Genomic DNA, 25,985 nt, shown 5'->3' with positions numbered 1-25,985 from the left:
CGCACATTCAGTTGTTTTTGAATTGTTCCTGACTCTTTGTGACTCCATTTGACATTTTCTTGGCAAAAATATTAGAGCAGTTTGCTATTTCCTTCCCCAGCTCATTTTATAGATAAGGAAACTGAGGCAAACAGGGTGAAGTGACTTGCCCAGGGTCACACAGCTAGTAAGTGTCTGAGGCTGGATTTTACCTCACAAAGATGAGTCTTCCTGATCCAAGCCCAGTGCACCTCTACTGCACCACCCAGCTGCCCTGCCCCATGTATGTATATATGCATGCATGTACATATATGCTTATGTATATGCACATGTATTTGTATATTACATGTGAATGTGTGTGTGCAGTCTCTTATCTGTGGAAAGATTGTTTTCTCCCAGTAGAATGCCAGATCCTTGAGGACAGGGACTGTTTCAGTTTTAGTCTTTTTATCCCCAAGGCTAAGTGCAGTCAGTGCCTGGTATGTAAATATCGTTGATTGGATAAACCACTTCCTCTCTTGGGGCATCATTTCTTTCCTTTGTCAGCCAATAAGCATTTCTAAGGGGCAGCTAGGTGGTGCTGTGGATAGAGCACCAGTATAGGAGTCAGGAGGATCTGAGTTCAAATCTCACCTCAGACACTTGACACTCACTAGCTGTGTGACCTTGGGCAAGTCACTTAACCCCAGTTGCCTCATCCTGGGTCATCTCCAGTCATCCTGATGAATATGTGATCACTGGATTCAGATGGCTCTGGAGGAGAAAGTGAGGCTGGTGACCTTCACAGCCCTCCCTCACTCAAAACAAAGTCAAGTGCAAGTCATGTCATCATTTCTCTGATGGCATGGTCTTCTTCAGCAATGAAGGACGAACACACAATAAACATTTATTAAACATCTACTGTGTGCTAGGTACTGAGGTTACAAAGAAAGGCCAAAGCTAGTCTCTGCTTTTGAGGAGCTTTGTAAAATGAGAAAGCAGAACTAGATGATCTCCAAAATCCTTTCCATCTTTTATCGGGTAATTCTATAACTTTAGAGATCAACTATCATTAGGATAATCCAGGGCCACTATTAAATAAATGCCCAACTTCTTCACCTGAAGACTTAGTAGTATGAGACTAACTACTGTGTCTCTCTACCCTATTCAAACTCATCTCCTCCTACATCCAAACTTATTTTTCCCTACTTACTTGCACAGATCAGGCTCGTTGCTTCCCCATTCCCCTCCTTTCTTCTTCTTTTTCTTCTTTCCCTCAGCTTTGGCTTCTGCTGCACTCCTACCCTGGAATTCTTTCCCTTTTACCCCCTCTTTTTCTGCCTCTCTAGCCACTGAGGCTAGAAAACTCCCCTGACCATGCCAATCCACAGAGCTTTCCCTCTTCTTTGAAGTCTTAAGAGGGTTCGTCAGTTATATAAAAGGCCTGGAGTCTGAAGACCTGGGCTGTTAATCCCATCCTCTTTAAGTGGCCAGGTTAGCCCTCTGGCTTTCAGTTTCCTCACTGGCTCAATGGGGAATAATTAACTCAAAGGATTGTTGTGACAATCTACTAAGGGAATATGTACAAAATGCTTTGTAAACCATAAATGTGAGCATTCACTAAGGCCATGAACTTGGGTGCCTAATCATATATCAGTTAGTAAGCATTTATTAAGTGCCTACTGTGTGCCAGGCAGGGCAGCTAGGTGGTGCACCAGGCCTGAAGTTAGGAAGACTCATCTTCCTGATTTCAAATCTAGCCTCAGACACTTACTAATTGTATGACCCTGGGCAAATCACTTAGTCCTGTTTGCTCCCGTTTCCTCACCTGTAAAATGAGCTACAGAAGGAATTGGCAAACGCTTCTGGTATCTCTGCCAAGAAAACCCCAGATGGGGGTCACAAAGAGTTGGACATGACTAAAACAACTGAACGATAACAAAAATGTGCCAGGCACTGTGCTAAGAGCTTTGTTAATATTATCTCATTTGAGCCATGCAACAACACTGCTAGGAAGGTGCTGTTATTATTCCCATTTTACAGTTGAGGAAACGGAGGCAGATGTCAAGTGACTTGCCCAAGGTCACATAGCTAGTAAGTGTCTGAGATCTGATTGGACCTCAGGTCTTCTTGATTCCAGACTCGATGCTCTAACCTAAATGACTTCAGTTTATGCTGATTGTTTTGTACTGTTGTTGCAAACGCAAGGAGTCTGAGGACCTGTGTTTGAATCTGAGGTATCTGGGTATCTTGGGCTAGTCAGTAATGTCTTTAATCCTCAATTCTTTCCTCTGTAAAACGAGAGAGCTAGGGAAATCCACTTCCCGGCAATTGTGTTCTATGTAAGTTCTGTCCTCCAAACACATTGGCAGATATTTGACTTTGCCTTCTTTCTCTCTCCTCTACCCCATGCATGGAGCACAGTAGGTGTTTTCTGAATGTTGAATGAGTGGACTGACTGGCTGAAAGAAAGAGCACTCAGCTATGACTTTGTCCTTGGAGAGCATTGTCTAAGTCAGACACACTGACGTAAATATACCCGACTCATAGAGAATGCAAAAGGTCATGGAAGGAAAGGATGTACAGACCACAAAATACCAACAGGAAACCAATATCAGATTACTACTGTAAAATATCCACATCTTATTTGTGTCAGGGATAAGTGTGCAATTGGCTTGGGGTGTGGGCCCAGGGCAGGGGAGGAGGGAGCCGCTGGAGGGGCTCCAATTCCAGCCAGGGTATGCAGGGCCAGAAGAGCTATTACTGGTCTTCATCCAGGCCCAGAAAGCTTCCTGGAGGGAATGTGGTGAGGGTTCTACAGCCATTTGAACAGTGGGAGAGAGACAGGGAGGTTTCAGCCTGGGAACAAAGGATGGTCAAAAAGAGAGGATGCCCTGGGCATTTTCTAGGAGTTCATTGGAATGAGAGGACTATCCTCCTCTCTCTATTCTGATCCTTTTAAATTTGGAATTCTTAATCTGGGGTTCATGAATGTCTTTTTTTTTTTTCGAGGCAGTCAGGGTTAAGTGACTTGCCAGGGTCACAGAGTTAGTGTCTGAGACTGGATTTGAATGTAGGTTCTCCTGACTCTAGACCCTGTGCCCTATCCACTATGCTGCCTAGCTGCCCCAATGAACTTGGTTTTTAAGAAAAAAATTTTGATTATTGTATTTCTGTGATTTTTTTTTTTAAAGACTGGGTCTCCCTATGTCACCCAAGTTGGTAGTATAGAGATCACTCATGGGCCAGTCTCACTCTATCAGAATGGTGGCTTTGACCTACCCTGTTTCTGTTCTGGGCTGGTTTACCCCTCCTTAGGCAATATGGTATGCAATTAATGCATATCTTAGTTTGGAAATCTGATTGGCATAACCCACTATAGCTCAGAGCTCCTAAACTCAAGAGATCCACCAGCCTCTTGATCATTATAGGCTACCATCCCCAGTCAAGCCGGGGCAGTCTAACCTATTTCAAGGATTTAGTTGTAATGGTCATTAGGGTTATTTGAAACATTATTATAAGTAGGAGAGAACTAAGACTAGAAAAAGGTAAATGGACTATTTTTTTTCCTCTTAAAAGGGCAGGCAGTGTGGAGAAGAGTCTGCAGACTAGATGCCAGGGAGCTAGACTTTGATTCTTGAGAAAACTGAGAATCCCTTTTTAAAGGGATGGTTAGTGAACCGCTAGAAAAGGAAGCAGTCATCACAAAGAACTAGTATGACCTCATCAAGAACAAGTTGTGCCCCTCTCCACTTCCTTTTCAGATGGAGTTACTAAACTGAGGATATAGTTTAACTAGATTTCAATAATATTTTATGAAAAAGTATTTCATTGCATTCTTGTGGAGGAGATGGAGAGATGTGGTCTGGAAGAGCTGAACCTGGTTCTAAGACCTAATCAGAAAGTGATCATTCCAATATGGAAATATGTTTTGCATAATTACACATGTATAACTTAAGTTACTTACTGTCTTGGGAAGAGAGGAAAGGAAGGAAGGAGGGAAAGATTTGGAACTCAGAATTTTTGAAAAAACAAATCTTATAAATTGTTTTTATGTGTAATTGGAATAAAATAAGATGTTATTCAAAAAATGCGGTCATTAATGATTCTATATGAAGTTGGTAGGAAGTCTCCAGTGGAGTGCCCTAGGGAGTTGTACTTAAAGACATGTGCTGTATAACATTGTTATCAGTATCTTAGATACAGATAAGACACTACCTTTATCAGATTTTCAAATGACACAAAGCTAGGTGACATAGTAAATGTAATGAATGTGACAATGACGGAATTTAAAGAAAAATCCCATAAAACAGAACTTATGGGGAGAATCTTGGGATGAATGTAATAAAATTGGGGATGAATAGAGATCAATGTGTTTCATCTTAGATTTGGGTTCAGAAAATTGGATTCAAAAGTACAGGTTGGGGGAGATTTGGTTAGGCAGCAGTTTGAGAAGATCTAGGAGTTTCAGGACTTGAGGCTTTGACACGAGTCAGGAGCCTTTAAAACAGTTAATATGATTAATGCAGCTAAAGTGAAAGCTCCATCACAAGAGGCAGGAATGAGGAAATGAGGAGATGATAATTCCTCTGTATTCTGTGAGCACTGTGCTCAGTTCTGGGAACCACAGCTTATGAAAGACAATGATGTGCTGGAAGGCCTCCAGAGTAGGGTATCCACCAGGTAAAGCTTATCCCTCAAAAGGCAGAGGAGTCCAAGTTGGGTTGAAAGCAGAAAAGTTTTTTTAGGAGGAAAACCAGACACTAATGCTGAGATCCCCAAGACAAGGTACAAAGGAGCCCACAGCCCAGGAGAGGCAGGGAAGATTTATGCTTGAAAACTGCAAAGGGGAGGTTCATGGAAGAGTTGGGAAAAAGAATGGATAACCTTTCTCAGGAACAGGTGGACATAGAAGCAGGATGTTTTGCAGGTGACCACAAGGCAGGTTTGGGCCAGTTTTTTTTTTGGAGGGAGGAGCACATCTCTGTAAGATCAGTCAGTGAACACCAGTAAAGATCTAGGAGTGAGCAAGACTTTGGCTCGTTGCAGGCTCCTGGGCTCCATTCAGCAAACAGGCTTATTTTGTGCCCAGTGCCCAATAAGGTAGCTCATAGAAAACAGACATATTAATCTCAGGAGTACTTCCACAAGGGTAACGGATGATAACATGACTGGAAACCACAATAATAATAATAGCAATATTGTTCAGTCACGTCCAACTCTTCAAGAGTTCATTTTTTGGCAAAGATACTGGAGGGGTTTGCCATTTCCTTCCCCAGCTCATTTTACAGATGAGGAAACTGAGGCAAACAGGGTTAAGTGACTTGCCCAGGGTCACACAGCTAGTAAATGTCTGAGGCCAGATATGAACCTAGGAAGATGAGTCATCCTGACTCCAGGTTTGCCATTCTATCCATTACACCACCTAGTTGCCTCTCCATTGGTCTTTGGGACCTCTTAAACCTCAGTTCTCTAGAGGCTTGTACTCCTTGACCCCTTATATAGCTAGAAGAACAAAAGATGTTAAAGATATGTGCCTTTGTTTTAGGAAGAAGTTTGAGATCTTGAAAAAAGATTCAAAGAATCAGAATCCATGGCCAGAAGAGATCTCAGAGGCTCTTTAGGCCAATGACTTCTTAATTTACAGATGAGGAAACTGAGACTTGGGAAGGAGAAACAACTTGCCCAAAGTCACACAGATTGTAAATGTTGGAGGCAGGACTTCTGAATGTAGAACCACCTCCCTTCTCCCACCCCTACCCCCCCATGCTCCCCTAAACCCCAGCAACTATATAACTTCCAGAAGGAAACTCAGTCTACTGTCCTCTGGCTGTTCAAGTCTGGTCCCAGCTCATTGTCCATTTACAGTGTCTTCCTGAGATACTGAAGTGTCAAAGCTTGCATATCACAGTCCATTCCAAAGGCACTTATTTATGCATTTAGTGTTTTTCTGGATGGATATTTAGGCCAAACTCTTTAGATTTTCATAGTTCTAATTTGGGAGGTTTGAACAATGTGGGAGACTGATGCAAACCTGCAAACGGGAGCATCCAGAGCTTAGTATAGTAGCTAACATATTGAATTCAAAGTCATGAAGTTCAAGTCCTGCCTCAGCTTGGTGACCCTGGGCAAGTCACTTTTCTTCCTTGGGCCTCCCTTTCCTCATCTGTAAAATGAGCCATCAGGACCAAGGAGGTCCATGATTCCATGATCTATAGGGGACACCTCTTCAACTTGGACCTTGGTTTGGACTTTCAGCAGGGTCACAGTGAGCGTCTTTGATGACTGCGAGTCTGTTTTATGCCTCATTTGATATAAATAATCAGAGATTGCCGACCATGATTACCTCTGTGGTTCTATCTTTCAAAGAATCCCCCATGATTCTGACACGTGCTTGGGAGATACCTTGTCGGAGGAGAGTCTCGGTGTCTGCATTTTGCTCTAGTGAATCAAATAATGCTTTTTGTAGTCAACAAGCAGTAAGAGCAGTGGGAGCTTGTATCCTTGATGCCTTTCAGTCAAAAGAAGAAGCACTCTTCTATGGAATCTCATTTGCCAGTGCCTGCCTGTTCTCTTCTCATACTCTCATCAAAGATGCCCTCAATACGCCTGTAGGTTGCTCTCCTAAAGACTGTAGTTCTTGATATTCTCTCAATCACCTTTGGGGAGGAAGGGGTAATAATAAAGACTGAGGGTTTTTCCCCCCACTCCTTTGGTTTCCTGAGAATGAATCTCTCCACACTCTCAGAATTGTGTGGCTTTCAGCAGGGGACCTCCTCTGTGTTTACTTGGTCCAGATGCTTTTTCCATCCTTATTTTTATTTTTTTATTATACTATTTATGTTTTATTTTAGAATTTTTCTCCTACCTCCCCCTGCATTAAAAGCAAACCAACAGACTATACTCTTATAACAAATATTCCTAGTTAAGCAAAACAAATTCCCACATTGGCTGTATCTGAAAATATAGGTCTTATTCTGCCTCTAGAATCCATCACCTATCAGGTGGATAGAGCACTAGACCTGGAGTCAGAAAGGTCTGAGTTCATATTCGAACTCAGAAATTTATGTGATCCTGGGCAAGTCACTTACCTTCTGTCTGCATCAGTTTCCTGAACTTTAAAGTAGGTATAATAATAGCACCTACTTCACAGGGTTGTTGAGAGGGTGATGTGTTTGTAAAGTGCTTAGCACAAAACCTGGCACATAGTTAAGGAGGTGATTAGCGAATACTTGTTTTCTTCCTTCTTTTCTTCCCCTGGTTAAAAAAAAAGAAAAGAAAAAACATATTCTCATAACAAATATGCAAAGTCTAGAGTCCATCACTTGTATGAAAATGAGAAGCTTTGTTATTATTTGCTTGGAAACATGGTTGGTCATTGCATTGATCAGCGTACTAAAGTCTCAAAACTATTTGTATTCATAGTGTTATTAGCGTATAAATTGGACATTGAGACCTTCTCAAGTTTATCTGAAACCTTTCCTTTTGTTATTTTTTTTACAGCTTATATCCCACTATATTCATACTGTATAAAGACGTTCCCGATTTGATGGCCACCCCCTTGGTTTCTAGTTTTCTGTCATGTAAAAAGAACTGCTATAAATATTTTTTTGCATATATGGGTGGATCCTTTTCTTTTTTGACCTCTTTGGGGGATAGGCCTAGCAAGTTATCCCTAGGTCAAAGGATATGAACAGTTTAATGGTTTTTTGGGCATAATTCCAAATTGTTTCCTAGAATAATTGGCCAATTGACAGCTCCATCGGCAACGCATTAATGTGCCTATTTTCCCACAGCCCCTCCAACATGGTCATTTTCCTTTTTTGTCAACTTTGCCAGTCCGTTGGGTGCTCATTGGAACAGAAGAGTTACTTACATTTCCATTTATCTAATTATTTGTGATTTGGATTTTTTTTTCAAATGGCTATTGATAACTTGGATTTCTTCTTTTAAAAGCTTCCTATTCATATCCTGTGACATTTATCAATATCAACTTTGTTTTCTTTAGTACTTTTCCACTAAATATAGATATTTCCACTAGATATATAGCTGGGACTGTGATGTTAGGAGTCCAAATGTTAAGGAAACTAAACAGCCCCATTGTTCTTGATGGGAAAACATTTGTTATAAAAACCTTAATAGATTTTTTTTCTCGTTCTTCATCTGTTTGTTATGTCCTTCCAGTTTCATCCCCAAATGTCCCCAGGATGACATTATTTACTTAGTTACATCTTTAACCAAACTTTTTTTATTGCTTCTTTTAAAAATATAACTTTTATTTTACTTTTTATCAATTAACAAGCATTAATTTTCTTTTCCTCCCACCCCACTAGAAAACAACAAACAAAAAAATATAGTCAAGCAAAACAAATTTCTGCATTAACTATGTCCAACCCATGTTCCCCACCCCTTCCCAAAAGCAAAACCAAAAACATTTGCTTTAGTCTGCATGCTAAGCCCATCATCCATCTGGAGGTGGGTTACATATTTCATCATGAGTTCTCAGGAACTATTGTTGGCTCCATTATATTGATCAGTTTTCCTAAATCTTTCAAAGTTATTGTCTTTGCACTATTATTGTATACATATTTTGGTTCTGCGCACTTCTTGTTTATCTCAGTTCATGCAAGTCTTTGTAGGTTTCTCTAAAGCTGTACTGTTCATCATTTCCTTATAGCCCAATGTTATTTCATGACATTCATAAACAAAGTGATGGGGACCCTTTCAGTTTCCAATTCTTTACCATCACAAAAAGAGCTTCTATAAATATTTTTGTACATAGGAGTCCTTTTCCTCTTTCTTTGATCTCCTTGGGGGAGGGATGGCCCTAGTAGCATTATAGTTTAAATTGGGTCAAAGGATATGCACAGTTCAATAGCTTTTTGGCCCTAGTTCTACAAGCTTTAAAATCAAACAAACCTGGCTTCCCTTCCATTGCTTTTCCAGGTTCTATAAGGAAGAGCTGTTCATAATTTTCCATTAGCCTTCTCCACACGATTTTAAAAACGAGTTTATATTCTAAACAGATCCAAAGCTTGGCAGCCAGATCTTTCCACTTTGCAAGGAAAGTCATGGGATCATAGATTTAAAGCTGAGAAGGACCTTAGAGGTCATCTCGTCCAAACTCTTCATTTTATAGATGAGGACATGGAGACCCAAATCAAAGCTTTGCTGGCTGAGGTGGTTTTAACGCTCTTTTTTGTTTCCTTGTTACGGTAATTCATCTACATTGATTACACTTCTTAATGAAATTATTCTAATCAGGGTTGATGTCCTCTTCTCCACCCATTTCCCTTTGCTTGATGTCAATAACTTGTTTAAATAGGTCAAGTTGGAGTCATTTTAATTGCCTGCCGTATCTCTTTCTCATTTATATTATTCTAGTTTTGTGCTAATTTTGATCTTTGCTCTAACAAGCCAATGGTCTCACCATAAATACAGAGAGAGCTGATTCAGGAATGACCCCCACATCAGTAACAGGTCTGTTAAAATATAATCAGTTTCATTTTTAATGATGTTTCTCGGTGCTTACTGTGTCTAACACTGCCTGATTCTTTTCTTACAGCAAGCATTCATGATAGGGGTGAGGTTTGGCATCATCTGTGAGCCTTTGACTTATTTCTTACTCTTGAACCATATTTTGCACCATTTTTTTTTTTGTTGCCATCCTCCTCTCTTTCTATCTTTGTGTTGAAGTCACCCAGCATCAAATTATATATTGATTTAATTCAGAGGATTTCATCAAAGTCTTTGTAAAATTTCTCTACCTTCTCACACTCTGCAATGAGGCTTTGCTGGTCAACATGGTTTCTAGGCTCTATAAGCACAAATGGACTTTGGACTTTTTCAGCAGCCCAATTTATCTCTCTGCCTCAAGTGCCTCCCCACTACCAAAGTGACAGAGGAAAAGCATAAGGTCTGACTATGATGCTCTCCTGCTCAATAGCTTCTAATGACTCCTCATTGCTTCTAGAATCCAATACAAAGTTCTCTGCTTGACATTTATTCATTCATTCATTCATTTATCTATCTATTTATTTATTCTTCCAAGTTTATTAATGTGTTTTCAGTTTTCAGCATTCACTTCCATAAGTTTTAAATTTTCTCCCCCTCCTTCCCTGCTCTCTCCCTGAAATGACATGCAGTCTTATATGGGCTCTACACATACATTCCTATTTAACACATTTTCACGTTAGTCATGTTGCATAGAAAAATTATAGTGAATGGGAGAGACCATGAGAAAAACAAACCAAAACATAACAAAAGAGAAAATAGTCTGTTTCATTCTGCGTTTCAGTTCCATAGTTCTTTCTCTGGATGTGGATTGCATTTTGTATCATGAGTCCTTTGGAAATGTTTTAGGTCCTTGCCTTACTGAGAAGGCTGGTCTATCAAAGTCAGTCCTTGAACACTGTGGCTCTTACTGTGTGTAATGATTTCCTGGTTCTGCTCATCTCGTAAACATCAGTTCATATAAATCTTTCCAGGTTTTTCTGAAGTTTACCCGTTCGTCATTTCTTGTAGCACAATAGTATTCCATTACATTCATATACCACAGCTTGTTCAGTCATTCCCCAATTGATGGGCATCCCCATAATTTCCAGTTCTTGGCCACCACAAAAATTTCTGCTATTCTGTTTGACATTAAAAACCCTTCATAAACTGACTCCAGCTCACTTTTCCAGTTTTATTATATATCATCACCCTTCATAGACTTGACAATCTAGTCAGATGGACCTTCTTGCTGTCTCTAATGCATGACATTTCCTCTAACATCTCTATGTTTTAAAAATATTACTGAAAAATACTTTTATTTTTTTCATTTAATATTTCCCAAATACATTTGAAAAAAATGTTAGCATTCATTTCTTAAAATTTCGAGTTCCAAATTCTCTCCTTCTATCCTGTCCCTCCCCCCTTCTTGAGCTGACAGACAATAAGGTAGTTGATTATACATAACATCAGGGGCAAGTAGGTGGTCCAGTGGATAGAACTGCCAACCTGGAGTCAGAGAGACTTATCTTTCTGAGTTCAAATCTGGCCTCAGATATTTATTAGCTGTGTGACCCTGGGCAAGTCACTTAACCCTATTTGCCTCAGTTTCCTCATCTGTAAAATGAGCTGGAAAAGAAAATGGTAAACTACTCCAGCAACTTTGCCAAGGAAATGCAAATTGGGTCATGGAGAGTCAGATGCAACTGAAAAACAACCAAACAACACAGATAACATAGCGTCTTTATGGTTTAATGCGTGCCTTTCTCTACCTCCAGATCTGAAATGCTCTCTCTCTTCACCTCTGTCTTGCTATGTGAGTTTAAGCACAGCAAGTCCCTAGTTTCTTTCAAAACTCAGCTCAAATCCCACTTCTTCTATGCAATCTTTATTGATTCCACCCCACCCAGGGCTTCGCTCTGCAAGGATCTCGTATTTACTTTGTATATATCTAGTATTTAGCTGCTGTTTTCCTAAGTAGAAATGGAAACTCCTCAAGGGCAAGGCTGGCAAATAGTAAGGTCTTCATAAATGCTTATTGATTGATTGATAATATGTGATATTTTCATGGTGGTCTTTTGCACACTCTTATCATGAAGATTGCAATAGATAGTGAAATGCTCTAAGAAAAAGTGTTTCTTATTGCCCTTGGATATACACACTATACATGTGATCTTTACCCCTTGGAGGAAGCAGGAAGAGAGTTCAGGAACCAGCATGGCCTTCTCAGTCTCATCATTTTTAAGGAGACAGCCAAACCGAGGTGACTACCCCAATCCACAGTGGTAGTGGAAGCGCAGGGCACCTCCACGTTGGGTGATCTTGGCATGCAAGCTCTGGGCCGGCCTTCTTATCTATAAAATAAATATGAGGTAATTTTGGAGTCAAGTTAACTAGTCCCTGGGGGAATTGATCCACAAAGACCTCATATAGGAAGTGGTGTTTGAGCTGAACTTTGAAAGAAACTAGGGATTCTAAGGTAGAGGTGAGGAGGGAGAGCATTCCAGGCCTGGGGACAGGGAGCAGCAGGCACTAAAATGAAAGCATTGCAATATTAGATGGAATGTCAGGCATTAGAGGTGGCAAGAAGTCTCAGTTTGCCTGGATGGCGGAATCCTTGAAGGGTAGTGATATAAAATAAACCTGCAAAGGTAAGCTGGAGTCAGCTTAAGAAAAGCTTTAAATGTCAAGCAGAGGACTTTGCATTGGATCCTAAAAGTAATAGGGAGCCCTGGAACTTATTGAGTGGGAGAGTAATGTGCACTTTAAGAAAATTACTTTTGCAGCTGTGTGGAGAACGGATTGGAGGAGGGAGACACATTCTAGGCAGGGGAACCAATTAGGAGACTATTATAATAGCCCAGTTCCCTCCATTCTTTACTATCCCATTGATTCCATATCTTTTCTGCTCTGTGTGTGTGTGTGTGTGTGTGTGTGTGTGTGTGTGTGTGTGTGTGTGTGAAAGAGAGAGAGAGAGAGAGAGAGAGAGAGATGCATACCTACCAATATTAGTAATGGTGGCTGGGATCCATGTTTTTAAGCATTTATGTTTTTGGAGAGTGTGTTCTAGGAGAAATTCAAATACAGAAGAATGTTTGAATGTGATGTGCCTGGAAGCACATGAACAAGCCAGTGTTTGTTGGCAATTGAGAAAGTGTGTGTTGTATGTGTATGTGAAGTAGTTGCATGCCTAAGGGAATGGGTTTGGAAGGCCCATCTAAGATATTTCCTGTGTGAATTGTAATGATGCTAGGATCATGGGGCTGTGTGTGTGTGTGTGTGTGTGTGTGTGTGTGTGTGTGTGTGTGTGTGTGTGTGTGTAAGAGAACATGGGCCAAGTTTTATTTTGTGAATCTGCATGTGCTTTTCGCTATATGTGTTTGTGTGTGTATGCATGGATATATGCCTGCATTTGTATACACTAAATAGTTGAGACTCATGAAGAATCTCTGGTGAAATGCTACCCATACTGGCTTCCCTGTTAATGCCACAGAGAGGTCCTCATCATAGTCTTTAAGGAATGATGGGTGAGAGGAAACTCAGGCTCCGGAAGGTGGGTTGGGAGTGAGAAGGGTCTTGGAACCTGGTCTCTTTGCCCTTCCATCTTTTCTGTCTTTCTTCTCTAATCTTCCTGTATTTCATCTATTCCTCTTTCTTCCCTCACTCTCTTCCTTCATCCCTTCCCTTCCTCTCCTCCTCCCCCTCTTCCCTCCTTGCTCTTCCCCTCCTTTCCTTTCCCTTCCTTGCCCTACCTTCCTTTCCCTTCTTTTTTTAACCTTTCCTTCCTTTTCTTCTTTCTTTCTTACCCTCCTTTCTCAGTACCAGGCAATTAATCCCTGCCCCTCCCCTCCAGCTCCATCCTTTTTGTCCATCTGGCTCCCCAGATGGGGGAGAAAACCACTCAGTTGGCCCAATTTCCAACTGTAAGGAAACCATATGGAGAGATTTAGCAGGAGAGCTAAGTGCCTGCCCAGCCCCATTAGTTGAATGGCCAGGGACAGCTTCTTGGGCTCACCTGGCTCCCTGTGTCTTTCTCTGGGGTTCTTTGCCTGGAGTGAAATGAAAAGCCTTTGCTCAGGGGCCTTTCATAGCACCTGCTTTCCGGACACCTGTTCTTCTCAGGAGTCACCCCTTGGTTTCTAAAGGAACTCCTTCATTGTGTCCTAAATCACTTTTAAAGTACCCACTATGTTCAGGGCACAGTGCTGGGAACTGGAGAAACAAAGATATTTGATGGCTCTTATCCTCATGGAACTTACAAATTCCTTCTTAGGCAGCTGGACGGGGGTGTAGGGGAACAAGAAGTGGGGTTTCAGTTCCGACTGCTGTGACTCATCACTCAGGCTAGAGAGGGGCTGACTGTACCCTCTTTTCTGTCCTCCAGAGATCTCTTCCCCCCAGGTTCACTAGTTCACAGTCTTCTTTCCTCTGTCCACTTAACCTCAATCCCCATCTTAGTCCTCCCACATCCTTCCTCTCTGTACAGGGAGATGCACACCTACCCATCTCTAGGTGACTTGGTTTAAGACTGGAATAGAAGAATCAGGAGTTAATGAGCTGGAAAAGTCCTCAGAGGCCATCTGGTCTAACTCCCTCATTTTTACAGATGAGGAACCTGAGGACTAGGGAGGTTAAGTGTCCAAGGTCACACAGGTAGGTGGTGTCAGAGGTAAGTTTTGTATCCAACTCCTCTCACTCTAGAGCCAGTGCTCTTTACACTGGGCCAGAAATGCAAATAGAAGGGTAGAAAGGAAGGAGAGTTAGGATAGGGAGAGAGACACTCCCCCTTTCCCACCTTTGGGAATCTGAAGGAGAACCACAGACTGAGGAAAAGCAGAACCCAAGGACCTAAAGAGAGAGATCTACCATGTATCATAGGGAAACAAGCAGAAATAGAATATACAACCAAGCTCAAATTTGCTTTCTACAGATGTGATTGCCTGACTTTTTTGGGAATAAACTCTTTGAAGACCAGAATCATATCTTATATAATTTTGGTCCTCTCTATATCATGTAGCACAAACCTGGGCACCTTGTAAAGACTTTTCTAATAGGGGAGGACCCTTTTAGCTCATCTAATGCAGGAGTTCTTAGCCTAGTGACACCAGGAATCCGGGGATGGATTTCAGGGCATCCAGGATAGGAAAGACATTGCTTCTTTATTTTTACTAACCTCTAACTGAAATGTAGCATTTCCTTCAATTATTAAAGATGATGTTCTGAGATGAAGTCTACTGTTTTTTTGTCCTTCATTCTTGAAGAGGGCCATGACATCAAAGAAGTGATGCCATGACTTAAAAGTGAATTGGATTTAAGTGAAGGAGGGCTGTGCAAAGTCACCAGCCTTACTTCCTCCTCCAGAGCCACCTGGATTCTTTGGTCAGATGTAGATCAGGACAACTGGAGATGGCCTGCAGTGGAGTCTATAGGTTTTACTGGATTGCCAAAGGTATCTGTGATACAAAAATGACTAATAATCCTTGGCCAAATACTACCTTCTAATGTATGCATGCATATATCCATACACACACACACATACACGCATATATAAATATATATATAAATGAAAAAATCATAAATGCTTACCATGTGCAAAGCACAATGCTAAGCATGGGGTAATAAAAATACAAAAATAAGTCTCTGCTCTTAAGGAGCACACATTATTTTTTTCCCCTTTAATGACATTTTATTTTTTTCCCCAATTATATGTAAAGATAGCTTTCAATATTCATTTTTTATAGTATTTTGAGTACCAGTTTTTCCCCCTTCTCCCCTCCCAACGATGGAGAGCAATCTGATATAGGTTATACATGTGCAATCGTGTTAAATGCATTTCCACATTAGTCATGTTGTGAAAGAAGAAACAGAAAAAAGGGGGAAACCACAAAAGGAAAAAAAAACCCAAAGTGAAAATTGTATGCTTCAGTCTGCATTCAGACTCCATAGTTCTTTAGGAGATCACATTCTAACGGGGAAGAGAAGAATGAGAGAAGAAATGTTTCCATATTGAAGTTAGGCTATTTGCTTATCATGTGACTTTGGGCAAATTCACATACCCTCTCTGCGCTTCAGTTTTCTCATCTGTAACACAAAGGAATCAGATTAGGCAATAGCTCAAGGTCTCTTCCAGTTCTACTCATTAGCCTCTGAATTTACTGACAAAGACTTTGTCCCCCTCAGGCTACCTTATATTTAAGTATTTTGTGTGTGTATTTGTTAACTTTATGTTTGTATTTCTTTTTTTAAGAAATAGTATTCATTTTTTTTCCAATTACATGTAAAGATAGTTTTCAACATCCATTTTTAATAAAATTTTTAGTTCCACATTTTTTCTCCCTTCCATCCCTTTTCTCAAGACAGCAAGCAATCAGATATAGGTTATACATGTGCAGTCACATAAACACATTTCCACATTAGTCATGTTGTGAAAGAACAAAAGGGAAAAGCCACGAAAAACAAAAAAACAAATAAAGTGAAAATGGTATGCTTCTATCTGCAGTCAGCCTCCGTAGTTCTTTCTCTGGATGTGGATGGCATTTTCCATCATGAGTCTTGGAATTGTCTTGGATCATTGTATTTCTGAGAAGACCTAAGTAAATCATACTTGACCGGATAGCATATATTTCTTATATGTTCTTGTCTTTCCCATTGGAAGGAATGCTCATTTGGAAGTAGGGATTGTCTCTTTTCTTTGTATTTGTATCCCACAGTGCCTTGGTGAGCTCCTGGCACATAGTGGGAACTTAATCAATACTTGTTGATTGATTTATTGAGTGATTCTAGGCTAGAAAGGGAGGTGTGCTAGCAAGAGTAATGGCTAGAATTAGACCTTGGTCACCAGGAGATGTTAGAGACACAGAGGACTGCTTCTGTGGATGAACCTTGGCTCTGGAGGATTTATAGGAAGGCAAAGGGAGGAATCTGCATAAGCTGGACCAGCAGAGGGGGTTGTTATCAGTACCTGCAAATGAAATACTTATACTACTAGAGGATGTACCCACCCCACTGAGATCAAAGATCTATGGAAATGTTATTAGAAATAACCAGATTTTCTTTTCCCCATTTATTTATTCTTATGAATCCATTTATTTTTCTACCCATTCATTCATTCATTCATTTATTTTTAATATTGATTTTTTAAAAAAAATTCTTTTAAGTAATAACAATCATTCGTTCATATTTCTGTAGCTCTAGTGAACGCTAAATTCAGTTAGAGAACCTGGGTTCTTATGCTGGCTCAAGTCAAGTTGACAAGTATTTATGACCTGCTGTATTCCACTGTGCTAAATGCTATACAAAGAAAGGCAAATGACAGTCCCTGCTCCCAAGGATTTTACAGTCTAATAGCGCGACCTACAAAGAATTATGTACAAACAAGGTATATCCAGGATGATTAGGAGCTAAGCAACAGAGGGAAAACACTGTTATTTAGTGCCTGGGTGATCTTGGCCAAGTCACTTATCCTCTAATTTTTATTTTTTTGGTTTAATTTTTTTCATATTTTACTTTTTCCAATTCCATGTAAAAACAATTTTTAATGTTTAAAAAACATTTTTGAGTTCCAAATTCTCTTCCTCCCTCCCCCTTCCTTGAGAAGGCAAGCCATTTGATATACATTACACATGTGAAGTCATACAAAACTTATTTCCATATTAGCCATGTTGCAGAAGAAAGTACAGACAAAAAAATTGGAAACAATAAAGTGAAAAATAGTATACTTCGATTTGCATTCAAACTCCATCAGCTTTTACTCTGAAGGGTGAAAGCATTTTTCATCCTAAATCCTTCGGTATTGTCTTGGATCTATGTATTGCTGAGAATAGCTAAGTCATTTACACTTGATCATCGTTCAGTGTTGCCATTGCTATGTGCACTGTTCTCCTGGTTCTGTTCACTTTGCATCAGTTCATGTGAGTCTTTCCAGTTAACCTCTATTAATTTCTAATCTCTCAGTTTCTTGCTCCATAAATATAGGATATTGGATTTGGTCTCTTAGGTCCCTTCCGGTTCTAAACAATCTGTGAAATTTTTCCTCATCCCTGAAGCTTCTTGAATGTGTCTTTTCCTTTCCTGTATATTTTCTCAGTTTTGGTTTCTACTTTGATGCTTCTTCCCCTTCTGCCTCCAGGAGGAGTATGCATAGCCCAGTCGGTGAAGATTCCCAGGGAACCGAAGCCTGGGGAATTTGACAAAATCATTCGTCGCCTGCTGGAGACCTCCAATGCCAGGGCAGTCATCATCTTTGCCAATGAAGATGATATCAGGTGAGAGGGGGAGCTGGGTGAGACAAAGATGGGAATGGGGGGAGGGGAGGAGTGTGTGGACGTATGTGGAGAGAGTATCTTAATGGGGTGAGATCTGGCCAGGGGTGTGTGGTGGGAGTGGGGGAGTCTGTGTCACTGGGTGTCTCCCAAAGTCTAAGTAGGAGATGGACCTGGGGAGGGTGGAGCATACAGTGTAATGGAAAGAGTTTTTTATCTGGAATGAGAGGCCTTAGATTAAAGTTCTGGCTCTGATACTTCGTCTGTGACCTTGGGCATGCCATCTAAACTTAGTTTGCTCAGCAGTAAAATGGGGGAAGGAGGTTGGAACAATATGGCTTCAGAGGTCCTTTCTAGCACTTGTATAAACCTATGATCTTGACCCCAGAGGACAAGGGTGAGGTGTGATGATGGTACAATGGAAAGATCTCAGGGATGGAGTTAGGTGATGAGAGTTCTAGCCCTACCTCTTCCACTCTCGCTTTGTGACCTTGGGCAAGTCACTTCCTCTCTATGAATCTCAGTTTCCTCCTATGTAAAATCAGAAGGGTTAGATTAGGTGGTCTCTAAGGACCCTTTCTATTACTAGATTGTAGTATTTTGTGATTCCTTTAGGTGTTGTAGTAGGTAAGTGCGCTGGACTTGGAGTCACAAAGACCTGAGTGTGAATCCAGCCGCAGGCACTTATGAGCATGGACAAATCAGTTAATCATTTTCAGCCTCAGTTTTCTCAGCTGTAAAATGGGAACAATAATGGGACCTATCCTCACAAAGTTGTCATGAAGATGAAGTGAGATTATATAGAATATATGTGTCTCTGTGTGTCTCTCTGTGTGTATATATGTATACACACGCATATATGTGTATCGGTGTATATATGTACATATGTGTATATATAAATATACACATCCATAATACATATGTGTATACACACATACAGGTGTATATGTATATATGTGTATGTGTATATACACATATAAGTGTATATGTATATATGTATATGTGTATATATGTAGGTATATGTATATATGTATGTGCACATACCTATCTATCTATATACATATACACATATACATGATGCTTTTTTCTGGAATCTTAAGGTGTATAAATGTTAGGTATAAAGAAACTTTTAGGTGATAAAGCACTGGTTCTGAGTTCAAATCCTGCCTCAGTTACTAACCGAGTGACCCTGGCTGGAAAGACCTCATAACCTCTCTGTGCTTCAGTTTCCTCACCTGTAAAATGAGGGCCTTGCATCTGATGATCTTACAGGTCCATTCCTACTCTAAATCCTGTGGTTCCCCTTCTTTAGGAATGGGGACAGGGCAGATCGGCCAGTTTTCCTTATGGAGCCTGCCCATCATAGGGCAGTGATGGGACAGGTGCACCCCAAGTCCTTTCATTCCTTCTCCTGTTTCCTCAACCTCCTCCTTGTCATTAAACACCCCCCTCCATCCTTCTCAGGGATTGGATGATTGTGAAATTGTACTTAATGCTTGCAGCTCTCTTTCCTACTGTCAGGGAAGAGAGAGGCAAAGACAGGTTGGGAGAGGGGCAGAAAATGGGGTGGGCAGAGGAATGAGAAGAAGGGAAGACAGAGGAACAGAGAGTGATGGGGAAGAGAGAGGAGGAATGAGAGTGATAGAGATGGGGAGAAGGGCAGAGATATGGAGAGAGAGAAATGAGAGAGGGGGAAGAGAGGCAGAGAGAGAGAGAGACACAGACAGAAAGTGTGTGTGTGTGTGTGTGTGTGTGTGTGTGTGTGTGTGTGTGCATGCGGGGAGGAGAGAAACATAGTCTAGAGATGAGCCAACAGAGTCGGGGAAAGGGACAAAGAAAGAAAGATAGGGAAGGAAGAAAGAGAGGGACAGAAAGAAAAGGGAAGAATTGAATTGAGAGAGGTAGAGGTAGAGAGACAGGGGGATAGATGGAGAAAGAGAGAGACAAGAAAGGAGAGAGAAGGAGAGACAGACTCACTCTCAGCATCTCAGTCCCATTTCCCCTCCCTCATCACTGGACTTAAGGATGGCTACAGGAGTTGTAGTCTAATGTTTATTAATTAGTAAAATTCCATTATCAGTCAGTAGATATGTAAATGAGTTGTAATGCTGGTTCTGAGCAGGGAGAGGAAAAAGGGAGGCATGAATCCTTCGCACCCTTCCTCAGGGGACCGTTTGGTCCTGAATGGTTTAGTAAATCAGCAAGTGACATATGTGTATTTAACATATATGTATATGTACCTATTTATACACATACCCATATATCCATATAGATATATATCCATATATATGTATATGTGTGTGTATATATGTATATACATTTACACAAACACAACTAGGTGGCACAATGTATAGAGTGCCAGCTCTGGAGTCAGGAAGACCTGAGTTCAAATCTGGCTTTAGACACTAGCCGTGAGATCCTGGATGAGTCATTTTACCCTGTTTACCTCAGTTTCCTCCTCAGTAAAATGAGCTAGAGAAGGAAATAGCAAACCCCTCCAGTATCTTTGCCAAGAAAACCCCAAATGGAGTCATGGAGCATCAGACACCACGGAAACGACTCAACAACAAGAACAAAAAAAACATCTCACACCATATACGTTGCCTTTTGTCTCCTCTCCCCCATTCTCCCTTCTTCCTCATTCCCTATTCGCTCTATCTTTTCCCTTTCCAATGGGGGTAGTGGGATGTAGTGAAAAGAGCACTAGATTGGGGGCAGGACCTGAATTCAAATCCTGGCTCTGCCATTTATGACCAGTCTGATTTTAGATATGTTATTTTCCTTCTTTCATCTTCAGTTACCTTTTCTGTAAAAAGAGGAAATGATCTCTAAAACCCTTTAATCTCTAAATCCTACGATCCTTCCCTCTTTTGTTCTCCTCTCTCTTTCCTGTCACCCAGTTCTCCCCTTCTTCTGTCTCCTCTTTCCTCCCCTCACTGCTCTCTCTGCAGTGGCAAAGGAGCAGACAGGTCTTGTGTTGGTGGGAGTGAGGAGGGTGAGCTGATAGCAGAAGGAGCGGAGACAGACCCAAGTCTAGGACTGCTGATGAGTCAGGGAAGGAGCAGGCTGGATGCTAGATCATCACAGCCTTAGCCTCCAGGGAGTTTATGAGGTGTGTGGGGGATTAGTAGCTGAGACCCAGCCTGCATTGGAGACAGATGTTTAGAACTCAGCAAGTGTGGTCTGATAGGTTGCCAGGAAAGTGTCAGTCACTTATGACAAGTTAGGGGAGAGGGAAAACAGGGAGACTGAGGATTAAGCGACTTTGGGAAGGCCCAATGCAGGCAGGCTGGGTGACATTCAGGTGCCTAGTGGCACATAAACAGGGAAAGGAGAGGGAGAATCCAGCTGGGAAGGATCCAGACAAAAACTTTTTTCCTTCAGATTGATCAGAAAAAATATGTACCAAGTCCTCTAGCTTTTCACCTTCCTACTTGGACAGTTATTAGAAGCCTAGTCTTCAAGGAGCTCCCAGTCTGAGAGGAGGTGAGGGGTAGGGGTGGGATGTAGTCCTTGCCCTTGGAAGAGATTCCAATCTGATAAGGATGAGTGGTGAGAATGAGACTAGTTCTGACCTTCAGGAAGCTTCCATTCAGATGGGGAAGAGGACACCCAGCTCCAAAAATGGCTCCCTCTCTGCTTGGATGAATATAGTTCCTGCTTAGAAAAACCATCCCCATCCCCAACCTGCTATTTCCTAGGACTCTGGGCCCCCACACGTCCTCCTCTCCCATTTGCTTTGGATGTCAGCTGTCAGACTTTCCCTTAACTGCTTTTTAATCAACCACTGTATTGACAAGGTCTTCATTACTCCCTAATTATCCATACATCTCTCCCCAATTTTACTCATTAAGAATTGATTTAACAAAGCAGTTGGCCCTTTCAGAGCCCTGTCACACATGCTGTAATCCTTCTGTTTCCCTGAGAGTCCTTCTTAGCTCTTAGTATGACCTCTGTCTCTCTCTACTTACTCTCAATTGTGTATCTCCTCAGGTTTTTTTTTTTTTTTAAATAAGATTGTTCCTTGTGTGAGTATCAATTCATCTCCCTCCCCTAGTTTGAACCTCCAGCTCAAAAATTGCCCCATCCAGGAAACTTTCCCTAATTCTGATTACTTCTTGCCTTTGCTCCCTCTGGACACTGAGGAATTCAAGCTATACTAGATCTAGCCCATGTGCCCCTTTTTCCTATGAGCTTTCGGTCTTGTCTCCCACATTAGACTCCTTGGGAGCAGGGACTGTGTCTCTACCAACAAACTGAAGGGTCCCAAGAGCAAGGATTGTGGCTCTCTTATCAACTTGGGAACCTCTTATTGTATCTTATAGTATTATTTATCTAAAACTTGAAGGTATCTTAGAGTCAGTCAGTCAATGAGCAATTATTAAGCACCTACTATGTTCCAGGCCCTGTGCTAAGTTCTGGAGATACAAAGAAAGGTAAAAGACAATCCCTGCTCCCCAACAGTCTGATGGGGGAGACAATATGCAAACAGCTATGTCCCAAAGAGCTATATACAAGATAATTTAAGGATAGTCTCAAAGGGAAGACATTAAGATTAAGGAGAACTTGGAATGACTTTTTATAGAAGGTGGGTCTTCAGCTGAGACTTGAAGGAAACCGGGAAAGGAAGATGAGGAGGGGGAGCATTCTAGGTATTTGAGACAGCCAGAGGAAATGTTCAGAGTTGGGAGATAAGAGAGTCATGTCATCAAGATGAGGAAACTGAATCACTTAATGAGATGTTGAGGGACCAGCCTAAAATCACACAGGTAGTAGGTGCCAGGAATGGGATCTGAACCCAAGTCCTATGACGTCAAGTCAGCACTCTTTCTACAGGATAAGAGCTGTTTTCCTCATCACACCTCAAGTTCCCTGAAGTCAGGAACTGTCTACCCCCATCAATCAGCCTGGGAGTTCCCTAAGATCCTGGAGTGTGTCCCTCTCTTTCCTTGGTTCATCCCCATCACCAGAAAAGGACATCGAATATCAGAGCAGGGTGTTGACTATTTGTCAAGAGGCAGTGGCTAGAACGGGGAGTCTGGAGTCAAAAAATCTTCATCTTTTGTCTCATTCACAGTTGGGTGATCCTAGGCATATTACTAAAACTCACTGGGGCTCACTAGTACAACAGGCATAGTCACATCTGGTCCCCCCCAGTCTCACAGGGCTGTTGGGAGCATCAAACAAGGCAATGGATGTGAAAGATTTAGTAAAGGAAGTCCAAAGTCCTGGATTCACAGAACATCAGAACTCATCCAGGCCAGTTCTCTTCTGCTTATGTGACTCAGTCAAGGTCACACAGCCTCAGTGTAGATGTTACGAGAATCCAACTGATGATGGAGGGACGTATGGAGGCACTGGGGTTATTTGTTCTAGACAGGAGAAAAATGGGGCAAGGGCGAGGTTGGGGGTTTGAGTAAAGAGGTGTTTAATCTGTCCTCAGATACAGGAAGCGGGAAGCTGGGCATCAGACTTAGATCACTTTTGGAAATCCACGTGCATTCTCAGAGGCAGATGGAATAAAAATAAATGTGGGTGACTGTGGGGATGGTGTCAGTCTGGAGTCTGGGGACAAGGGCCAGCTGCAAGGAGAGTAATAATAGGAATATGGGTTTGGGTTCTGAGAAAACTACCCATCCCTACTATTAGAGATGACCTGGGAGCCACCTGGCAGGTGAAGGGATTGTGGGAGGAAAGCAACTGGAGGAGGAGGGAATGAATAGAGAAGATAGATGTTTGAACAGCGCTAGCTGAGGTTTCTGGGAAGAGGAGATGACCACAGAGGGTTGTGGTAGGAAGGGGGAGACAAGAATTTCTGAAAATTCAGCCCTCACTAGAAGCTCTCTCTTAGATATGAGATGTCATTCCCCACTGGGTGCAAAAGAGGATCTAAATTTAGCAGTACATAAACACCCTACCTTATGTAGCAACACTCCTCCTGTAACCCCTTTCTACTCACCCCCTCAGGCTGCTCTTTTGGGAACTATTTTTCCCTTTCAAGACTGTCCTTGGTATGCACTTGGTGTGACCTGATATCACCTGGATAGACAGGCTGGGGGTGAGGCACAAGCAGACAGACAAGTGGCTTTGTCTATATCTTTGGGGAATGGTCTTGAGTCCCACCTCACTGCTCAGCTCCAAGACTTCATTCCTGGTCCCTCTTTTGTCCAAGGGAGCACAACTCATCAGCTGGTGAAAGCCATCCACTCACTGTATGACCTTAGACAAGTCAACCTCTCTGTGCCCTCTTCTCTCCACTTGTAAGGACGAGAGAATCATGCTGCCTCTCCTTTTAACCTCTTCCTCTTCCCAGAGTGATATCTGGGATACAGTTAGAGGTGTCTCTTTGTTCGCTCATCCAATAAATAATCAGGATGATGATTGCTAAGGTTTCTTCTAGCTCTCAATCTAATCTTCCCAGTTTCTAGCTAGGAAAGATTCAGATGTTGAAGACAGGCAGATCTTGCCCTGCAGAACTTAATAGATTCTAATTCACATTTGTAAGCAGTTTGCAAAGTGTTTTTATCACAACAACTCTGCAAGGTTAATATCTATTAACATCTATTTAGAGTTTTAATATAAACATGATCTCATTTGATCCTCACAGCAGCCTTTGAGTTAGGTACGTACAGGTATTACTATGCCCACATTATAGATAAGGAAACTGAGACTCAGAATGGTGCAATGATTTCAGCCCAAGGTCATAGAGCTGGTAGTTGGCAGAACCAGGATTTGAGTCTTGACTCAAACATATCTCGTGACTCCAAGTTCAGAGCTTGTTTGAATGATAGTCCAATGCTAGCTAATTAAACATCCTAGCTTAATTTAAAACAAAACAAAAAACTATAAGGATGAGACTTGTTCCCATGGAAAAGCTCCCAGCACAAAGGCAGCCTTTGCAGTGAACATGATAGATAGTTGGGGGTCCTGGGGCTCAGAAGAAGGGGAAATTCCTATGGAGTGGGAAGTCAGGAAAGGCTGCAGGGAGAATGGGAGGTGAGGCCTGAGGAGGGCATTCCAGTACAGAGAAGGACATTGAGCAGAGTCTCCAAGACAAGGAACACATGCATTGGGATGGGGGGTGGGGGGGAAGTTGCTTCTTCAAATGGGGCTGTTGTCTTAATCCTTCCAAGAGGTGCTAGGCAGAGACAGTATGAGTGAGCAGGTGTGAATATAGTGTAGCGTGAGGACATATAGGTGCAGGATTAAAGTTTGTGGATGCATGATCAGAGTGGTCACTGAGGTAGTATGGGGGGCTGTCTATATGCTGGGGATTTGAGGAATGTGGGACAGATCTGAGACAGGGACCTGAAGACATAGGACTAGTGCTGAGGCGCAGGGAGGTAGATGTGCCACTGGGGCTCATATAGTGATTATTTTCTGTAGATGTGGGCCTGGTGCTAGTAAGTGCCTGGGTATGTTGGTGGATGGGGGGAATAGATCTGTGCCTGAGGGATGTGGCTGTGAGTCAGGGACCTGAAGATGTGGGCTTGGGCCTAGAACTTTGGGGGAAGGGAAAGGGTGTTAGATGTGAAATTGGGGGATGTGGCAGATACAGGAGAAGGACCTACAGACATTGGTGCTGAGGGCTAAGTGGCTGGAGTGAGAATAGAAACATGGGAGTGAGAGACTGGGGATATAAGAGGACCTGCATGTGGGCCTGGTGATATAGATATGGCATGGGGTGGGGGGGAATCCATTTGTTATCTGTTCTCCACAGGCGAGTGTTGGAGGCCGCCAGGAAAGCCAATCAGACAGGCCACTTCATCTGGATGGGCTCAGACAGCTGGGGCTCCAAGATCTCACCTGTACTACACTTGGAAGAGGTGGCTGAAGGTGCTGTCACTATCCTCCCCAAGAGAATGTCTGTGAGAGGTAGGTAGGGTACTGTTGCCTATCTTTTCCCCGCCCCATCCCTGGGTCAGGGAGCAGACCTGGGCCCCAGTAGCATTGTTTACATCCTCCCCGCTGTCCCCATGAAGTCCCTTTTGTTGGGGGGGGGGTGTAGGTAGGCCTTTGTATGCACCTTGAGGGTGGATTTCTTCTCCTTTGCCCTGTCTTCATCCTGAAAAGAATAGGAACCAGGAGACCTGAGTTCTAAATGTGGTTCTGCTCTATGCCCTTTCTCTTTGTGTCACCTTGGATAAGTCACTCTAGGCCTCAGTTTCCATCTCTGTATAATAGGGATGGATGATGTCTGAGGTTGCTTCAAGCTCTAGAATCAACCAATAATATTCTAGGAACTGTGCTGGATTCTGGGGATTCAAAGATAAA

The 25,985-nt window shown here is 42.0% G+C and overlaps 1 protein-coding gene across 2 annotated transcripts in view; it reads left to right on the top strand.

Annotated features, from left to right (window-relative positions):
* GRM4 (glutamate metabotropic receptor 4) overlaps nucleotides 1–25,985 on the top strand; it is a 326,723-nt gene that overhangs the window by 214,755 nt on the left and 85,983 nt on the right. For both annotated transcript variants that reach the window (XM_072641785.1, XM_072641786.1), the window contains exons 4-5: nucleotides 17,579–17,714; nucleotides 25,432–25,586. In XM_072641785.1, coding sequence (XP_072497886.1) covers nucleotides 17,579–17,714; nucleotides 25,432–25,586 — 291 coding nt within the window. The remainder of the gene's footprint in view (nucleotides 1–17,578; nucleotides 17,715–25,431; nucleotides 25,587–25,985) is intronic.

The sequence above is a fragment of the Notamacropus eugenii genome, chromosome 2, assembly GCF_028372415.1.
Source record: "Notamacropus eugenii isolate mMacEug1 chromosome 2, mMacEug1.pri_v2, whole genome shotgun sequence".
Lineage (NCBI taxonomy): Eukaryota > Metazoa > Chordata > Mammalia > Diprotodontia > Macropodidae > Notamacropus > Notamacropus eugenii.
This window is presented reverse-complemented; position numbering and strand designations above follow the sequence as displayed.